Source organism: Mandrillus leucophaeus, unplaced genomic scaffold (genome assembly GCF_000951045.1).
Source record: "Mandrillus leucophaeus isolate KB7577 unplaced genomic scaffold, Mleu.le_1.0 Scaffold762, whole genome shotgun sequence".
NCBI classification, from domain to species: Eukaryota; Metazoa; Chordata; class Mammalia; order Primates; family Cercopithecidae; genus Mandrillus; species Mandrillus leucophaeus.
In genome coordinates this window covers 349,867-358,302 of record NW_012108275.1, presented here as the reverse complement: position 1 = coordinate 358,302, position 8,436 = coordinate 349,867, and the positions used below count along the sequence as shown (strand labels likewise).

The 8,436-nt window shown below is 43.2% G+C and overlaps 1 protein-coding gene across 2 annotated transcripts in view; it reads left to right on the top strand.

Annotated features, from left to right (window-relative positions):
• Positions 1–8,436, top strand: part of PDGFRA (platelet-derived growth factor receptor, alpha polypeptide) — a 62,143-nt gene that overhangs the window by 41,920 nt on the left and 11,787 nt on the right. For both annotated transcript variants that reach the window (XM_011966502.1, XM_011966501.1), the window contains exons 13-16: positions 1,101–1,205; positions 1,602–1,712; positions 2,074–2,227; positions 4,000–4,166. In XM_011966502.1, coding sequence (XP_011821892.1) covers positions 1,101–1,205; positions 1,602–1,712; positions 2,074–2,227; positions 4,000–4,166 — 537 coding nt within the window. The remainder of the gene's footprint in view (positions 1–1,100; positions 1,206–1,601; positions 1,713–2,073; positions 2,228–3,999; positions 4,167–8,436) is intronic.

Here is an 8,436-nt window from a genome sequence, read left to right as displayed (position 1 = left end):
AATAGTAGAATAGTAGAAATTCCCCAGTTTCAGAGACACTGATTTGAGTAATAGCAGAATAGTAGAATAGGTCTCCTGTACAGCCACCGCTGTGTGAATTAAACCCTTTCTCTATTGCAATTCCCCTGCCTTGATAAATTGGCTCTGTCTAGGCAGCGGGCAAGGAGAACTCATGGGGCGGTTATAAGAGCTGCTCCCAATTTCATATATTTATATCTGAGCTTTCTTTATTTTCCTGCCTATTTCCCAAAAAGGGATGAGGAGCTTAGGGAGTTAAAAAGTAGTAAAATACAGGGAAAGGGGCATAATTCCCATTATACTGAGAGGCATTGCTGGTGAAGCAATACCTTTCCAGGTACAATTTCCAGTAACACAGACATGCAGTAAGAGTCAGTGTTGGCTGTTAGTGTCTTTCATGAGCCAAGTCTTTCCTGGGCTTGGCTATCCGCGGTGAGACTGACACCCTGGGAAATGTTTCTCTGAGACTGTGAGCCCTTTCAGGGTGGGACAACAGCTTCAGTGTCTTTACGTAAATCTCCTTCCAACATGAAGCTAATTGCTGTGCTCTCGGGCGTGCTTAGCTCTTGGTGGAGTGGCTTTCCTAATAAATAGGGAGCAGTGAGCCCAGCCTGAAGTTTTTACTTAGTCACTCCTTGGAATCAGTGATATTTTGAATCCTGAAGTATTTCCAGTGGCTAATAATTTATTAAGACAAAAGATGCCCCTGTTTGCATATGAAAAACAGAAGGGGAGAGAACCAGGGGGTATGGGTGAAAGCCTCCAAAGGCAGAGGGTCCCAGGGGCTGGCCCAGCACGGAGCTGGTAGACAGCATGCTCACACCAGGGAGGGCTGCACCCTCCTTTCTCCCGTCTGTGTTTTCTTTCCCCTGCAAATGTTATTCGACAAAAGCAATTATGCTAATTTCCTTCCCTGTGGGCTCAAGTCCGTTTTTGACACGATGACTTGGAGGAGTCATTATGCTTATTCCAAACAGGAAAGACACCCGCCCAGCTGTCCACCCACAGAGAGCTGGCTACGGTGCAGAAAGCTGGGGAGACTGCTGGAGTTTTGGGGTGTTAATGATTCTGCCTGCCCACAGGTCGGGTCTTGGGGTCTGGAGCGTTTGGGAAGGTGGTTGAAGGAACAGCCTATGGATTAAGCCGGTCCCAACCTGTCATGAAAGTTGCAGTGAAGATGCTAAAACGTAAGTGCTCCTTCCTGGGGATTTTTTGAGCACGGGGATATTAAAGGAATTTCTCAAAATCATACAGCTAGTAAATAAGACATTTAGGACTAGGTCCTGATTCTTTTGACTCCAGGTTTTATGTGTATTTACACAATTTTGTCAATTAGGTTTATGTAGATTGCTCTTGCTGCCCATATGTTGGAAAATTAAGAGCTTGTTATTTCCAGACTTCATTTTGCTACAAAGACCAGGAATTAGTTATTAGCATTGAGGCCAAGTAGCCGTCTACTTCATTTAGACGTTTGGTAAATAGAATGATATCCAGTCACAGGATTAGCCATGTTCTTGGTTTTTTTCTGAGCACGGGAAGTTGGTAGCTCAGCTGGACTGATGTGTGATTTATTCCTTCAACAGCCACGGCCAGATCCAGTGAAAAACAAGCTCTCATGTCTGAACTGAAGATAATGACTCACCTGGGGCCACATTTGAACATTGTAAACTTGCTGGGAGCCTGCACCAAGTCAGGTGGGCTCACTGACCTGGAGTGAGGGTTTTCATTGGACACATGTGGTTCTGAAAACTGTTCATTCAGGCTTCAATCCTCCACTCTCCATCCCCACACATGCCAGGGAATAGAAGTCCCTTGAATGGAGCTGACCGGTCCCTTGAATTGATGGAAGCTCATTGTTTTTTGAGCAAAATCTGTTGCCAGTCCAGTCATAGCCATTCATGGCTCTTTTTTTAAAAAAAAACAAAAAACAAACAAACAAAGAAAACACTTATTTGGTATCTTGTTTTTTTCTGCCCCATATGGTCTGCAGGATAATTCATGACTTTTCTGTTCTTCATTTTCATACCCGTCTCCTAACGATTTTTGTCTTCATAGGCCCCATTTACATCATCACAGAGTACTGCTTCTACGGAGATTTGGTCAACTATTTGCATAAGAATAGGGATAGCTTCCTGAGCCACCACCCAGAGAAGCCAAAGAAAGAGCTGGATATCTTTGGGTTGAACCCTGCTGATGACAGCACACGGAGGTGGGTGCAAAGAGAGACGTTGCTGTCTATCATTATCTTACAGGCATCACAAATGGAAAGACCCATGTCCTGATAGATTCCATGTCTGCAGGTTCAGTGCCCAAGGTAGCAAGACTTAGAGTCAAACCATCCTGCCCAGTTGACTATTCCATGATCATGCAGAGAGATTCATGATGTCTACAGGTGTTTTGGACATGGGAAGGCTTTGCTGATAGGTTTGAATGAGAGTAAGAGTTAGAATGATTCTGGGAGCTCTTCTGCTATTTACATGTGATCCATTTAGACCTATAAAATGCAGCTCTGGCCAGGGATGCTTGAGTTCTGGAACCTTGCGAGAACCGTCTGTGGATCTCCAAGCTCGAGGTCCTTGCTGAACCTGGACCTATAAATGACGCCAATGATAGTGATCCCTACTGCAGAAACCTACAAGTGGCTGTAAAGAGCTCTGTAGATAGGAAGTTCTGTAATATCACAATAAATTACTACTTAGTGGACACCAAATGGGTGCTAAATTGATTGGGTAGAAGGAATTATATGCCCAAGCCACATGGCCACATGGCTCCGGTTCCAAGGCCTGTGAGTTGAAAAACTGAGAAAGAATAATGACAGACTTCATGTAGTGAATTTTTCAAACTTTAAGTGTAATGGACTTACAGATCCATGGGAGCACAGCCCCACTGTCTTAGATGAGGCTCTACAGGATGTGCGGGCTCCTGCTAAAGATGCGCAGGAAACTGGCTGTGAAACCAAGTGGACAGTAATCATCATGGCAACTGACATTTGTGGAGTCCTTTGTATGTGCCAGGTGCCATGACAAATATTCCTCCAGTCTTTCCCATCTTTGTCAGTGGGATTCATTCTACGTCTTCTGAAAAGTGCTTTCGTGATCCCCCAGATCAAGTCATTTTCCTTACAGGCTATTGAAACCATTCTTCCTTCACAGCACATCTGAGTTTGAGTTGATCTGTGTATTTATTTTGTTGTTATGTTTCTTTTTTCCCCTGTTTAAAAAAATTTTTTATTTCCATAGGTTTTGGGGGAACAAGTGGTATTTGGTTACATGAGTAAATTCTTTGGTGGTGATTTGTGAGATTTTGGTGCACCCATCACTGGAGAGTATACACTGAACCCAATATGTAGTCTTTTATCCCTCACCCACCTCTCTTTTCCCGAGTCCCCAAGCCCATTGTGTCCTTCTTATGCCTTTGTGTCCTCATAGCTTAGCTCCCACTTATGAGTGAGAACATACGATGTTTGGTTTTCCATTTCTGAGTTACTTCACTTAGAATAATAGTCTCCAGTCCCATCCAGGTTGCTGTGAATGGCATTAATTCATTCCTTTTAATAGCTGAGTAGTGTATATATATATATACCTATACATACATATGTATAGATACACTGCAGTTTCTTTATCCACTCCTTGATTGATGGGCATTTGGGGTTGGTTCCACATTTTTTCAATTGTGAATTGTGCTGCTATAAACATGTGTGTGCAAGTATCTTTTTCGTATGACTTCCTTTCCTCTGGTAGACATCCAGTAGTGGAATTGCTGTGGTGCATGTATTTCTGTGACTATTTGATTAATGCTCATCTCCTTGACTAGATCACCTCATGTGAAGGGTGTGGATTGGTTTTGCTTTTACCTGGTTAGCTCCCATGCCTACCTCAGTACCTGGCACGTTGTAGGTCCCCCAAAATCATCATCTACTGAAAGTGGAATGACCACTTCAGAAGGGCACCCTGGGTAAGATTTCTCTTTCTGTTTTTACAGCTATGTTATTTTATCTTTTGAAAACACTGGTGACTACATGGACATGAAGCAGGCTGATACTACACAGTATGTCCCCATGCTAGAAAGGAAAGAGGTTTCTAAATATTCCGACATCCAGAGATCACTGTATGATCGTCCAGCCTCATATAAGAAGAAATCTATGTTAGGTAAAAGTGTCTATACTCACTCTGGGTATTGGGACTGTCCAGTGGTTTATTATGATACTTAAAGTATTTAGGGGGTATTTAGGGGGGAAGTGTATAGGGATGGTAAGTGAACCTGGCAGCCCACGTGGTCTCTAAATTCAGGTCTGCACAGCCAGTTCTGTGACATATTTCCAGGTTTGTGGCCTGTAAACTGAAAAGAATAAAAGCCGACAATGTAACAAATTTTTTGAACTTTAAATGTAATAGTTTTAAAGAACTTTCCTGGTATGTTCCTGCAGTAAATATGTTTTAAAAAATAATTACTTATTCTGATATAATGAACTTCCTTTTTTGTTGCTAGCATGTCTTTCTTTTTTAATGAAAATATGGTGATTGATATTGTTTTTAATGCCCTTACTTGGCAGTAATGTAATACCCCTACAAGTTGGCAGTCTTATGTTGGTTCCTCACACCGTTTTTTTTCCTTAAGTTTTAGAAGTCTCTGATGTCTATGAGTTCAGTAACCCTTGCTTTTACTTTTTCTAACATTCAATTTGTGATAGGGACTCTAGAGTAGGTAATTTGCAGTTACATTTTCTGGACAAGTGTTTCTGGTGAATGTTTTTTGAAGGTGGGTCTATCTGTGTTTGAAGCACACGAATATATGGCAGGGTTAAATTGATTTATAAACTCCAGGGAGTCTAGCTGATGCCCAGACCAGATGGACCACTTCACATCTGCTCAGGGTGGTTCCTCCAGAGCCCTGGACTGGTCAGAGACATGAGTTTGGAAGTCTGACATTGGCTTGTCCTGTGAGCTTGTCTTTTTGGGTCTGAGCCCTCCCATTAGTCAATGCAAAAAAGTGTTGAGCTGCCATGGACACTGTTTTGGAAATTATTGGTGTGCTCTGAATGTTTTCAGGGTTCTTAAGTGAAAGGTACAATCCATTAAAAAAAGGAATTTGTTTGTTTTGCAAAGCTCAGTACACAATATTTTCCATTTCTGCAGTTCCAAGTTCCATTCACTTCTCATTGCCAAATGGGTGAACTTCCAAGCGCTTTTAAAAGATTAGCCAGTGAGAGTTATCGGAACCAGTACTTCCTCTCCCCTCCCATATTGTTAAAAATAGTTTACATTGCTTCCCAGGCTGGGCTGGTGGAGTTGGCACAAAATGTCAGAGGAACCTGAGTCACGCTCAGGCCCAAGCCCTTTTGGCAGGCAGACCACTGCTTTCTGGCCTTCCGTGGCTATCTGAAAAAAATGTGAATGGCTAGAGCTACTCTTCACTTGCCTGAACATTTTCAAAAAGAATTGAGAACTTCTGGATTAAATTGCCTTCTTCCTCGAAAACCCTGGGACCCTTCCAGATGGGACTAACTGGGGAAAGTGGACAAGTTACAAACAAAGAAACTCAAAGCAAAGTCATTGGCACTGATCTCTAAGATGCTATCACATGTGATTGGTGTTTGATTTTATTAACAAACTATAAGCAAAGCACTACAAAGGTGGCTTTAAAAAGAAAATAAAGCAATTCCCAGAAGCTACTTTTTCATGTAGCTTGTATATGTGCTCCTTGTATTTCATCATGGAAGATTTTAGTGTGTGTTTATGTGTATGTGTGTTTTAAAGGTAGCTGAGATGATTTGCTAACTATGGTTGAAAAAAAGAAATTTAGGAGGCAAGCAAAATAATTGTGTGAGATTTGTCTTTGTGGCTATCTGTGTGTGTGTTTTTTGTGTGTGTGTGTGTGTGTGTGTGTGTGTGTGTGTGTATGTCTGTGTGTGTTTTAGGCTGTTCTTTTATTGCTATAAAGAAATCCTAGAGACTGGGTAATTTATAAGGGAAATAAGTTTAATTAGTTCATGATTCTGCGGCCTTTACAGGAATCATGATGCTGGTAGATCTGCTCGGTTTCTGGGGAGGCCTCATGAAGCTTCCAGTCATGGCAGAAGGCAAAGTGGTGCAGGTACATCACATGGCCAGAGCAAGAGCAAGCGAGACAGAGAAAGAGAGAGGCACCACACACTTTTAAACAGTCAGATCTTACAAGAAGTCACTTACTATTTGCAAGGACAGCACCAAAAGGATGGTGCTAAATCGTTCATAAGAAATCTATCCCCATGATCCATTCATCTCCCACCAGTCCCTACCTCCAATACTGGAGATTACAATTCAACATAAGATTTGGGCGGGGACACATATTCAAACTATATCATATTGACCCTGGACCCTCCCAAATCTCATGTCCTTCTCACATTTCAAAATACAATCATCCTTCCTCAATAGTCCCCTCAAGCCTTAACTCATTCCAGCATCAACTCAAAGTCCAAAGTCTTATTTGACCAAGGCAAGTCCCTTCCACCTATGAGCCTGTAAAATAAAAAACAAGTTATTTACTTCTAAGATACAATGGGGTTATAGGCCTTGGGTCAACATTCCCATTCCCAAAGGGAGAAATCGGCCAAAAGAAAAGGGCTACAAGCCCCACAGAAGTTCAAAACTCAGCAGTGCTGAAAGCTCCAAATAAACTCCATTGACTCCGTATCCCATATCCAGAGCACACTGGTGCAAAGGGTGGAGCTCTTGGGAGGGGTGGAACTCCCTGTGGCTTTACAGGGTTCAGCCCCTGCAGCTGCTCTCAGGGGCTGGTGTCAAGTGCTTGGGGTTTTTCCAGGTGCAGAGTGCAAGTTGTTGGTGGATATATTATTCATGGAGGGTGGTGGCGCTCTCTTCATAGCTCCACTAGGCAGTGCCCCGGTGGAGACTCTGTGTGGGGTCTTCAACCCCACATTTCCCCTCTGCACTGACTTAGTAGAAGTTCTCTATGAGGGCTCCACTCCTGCAGCATGCTTCTGTCTGGGCACCCTGGTTTTTTTAATATATCCTTTGAAATCTAGGCAGAGGCTCCCAAGCCTCAACTTTTGCACTCTGTGCACCCACAGACTAACACCACATGGGAGCTGCCAAGGTTTATGGCTGTCACAAGCTGAAGCAGCAGCCCAAGCTGCACTTGGACTTCTTTGACCCATGGCTGGAGCCTGTCTCTTATACACATCTAGAGGCTGTCACAAGCTGAAGCAGCAGCCCAAGCTGCACTTGGACTTCTTTGACCCATGGCTGGAGCTGGCATCATAGGGATGCAGGGAGCAGTGTGTCAAGGCTGCACAGGGCAGTGGACCCTGGGCCTGGCCTATGAAACCATTTTTCTCTCCTAGGCCTCTGGGCCTGTGATGCGAGGGGCTGCCATGAGGGTCTCTGAAATGCCTTCAAGGTCCTTTTCTCATTGTTTTGGCAATCAGCCTTTGCCTCCTTTTTAGTTATGCAAATTTCTCTAGCAAGTGGTTGCCCAGCATCCCTCTTTAATTCTCTCCCAAAAAAGCATTTACTTTCTCTGTCACATGGTCAAGCTACAGTTTCCAACCTTTTGTGCTCTGCTTCCCTTTTATTTTTTTTATTTTTTATTTTTTTAAGAGATGGGGTCTCGCTGTGTTGTCTGGGCTAGTTCAAACTCCTGGACTCAAGCAATTCTCTCACCTTAGTCTCCCAAAGTGTTGGGATTACAGGTGTGAGCCACTGCGCCTAGCTTCTGCTTCTTTGTAAATGTAAGTTTCAACTTCAAGTCGTTTCTTTGCTTTTGCATCTGAGTGTAGGCTATTGGAAGCAGGCAGGCCATGTCTTGAATACTGCTGCTTAGAAATTTCTTCCACCAGATATCCTAGGTCATCACTCTCAAGTTCAAAATTCCACATATTCCTAGGGCATGGACATAATGTGGCCAAGTTCTTTGCTGAGGCCTAACAAGGGTGACCTTTACTCCAGTTCCCGATAAATTCTTCATTTTCATCGGAGACCTTGGCAGCCTGGATTTAATTGTCCATATCATTTTCAGCATTTTGGTCACAAGCATTTAACCAGTCTCTAAGAAGTTCCAAACTTTCCTTCATCTTCCTGTCTTTTTCTGAGCCCTCTAAACTCTTCTAATCTCTGCCTGTTACCCAGTTATCTTTACAGCAATTTCCCATTCCTTGATCCCAATTTTCTCTATTAGGCTGTTTTTGCATTGCTATAGAGAAATACCTGAGACTGAGTAATTTATAAAGAAAAGAGGTTTCATTGGCACATGGTTCTGCAGGCTATACAGGCATTTGCTTCTGGGGAGGCCTCAGGAAGCTTCCAATCATGGTGGAAGGTAAAGGGGGAGCAGGCATATCACATGGCCAGAGCAGGAGCAAATAGAGAGAGAGAGTGAGAGAGAAGGGGGGCGGGGAGAGAGAGAGAGAGAGAGAGAGAG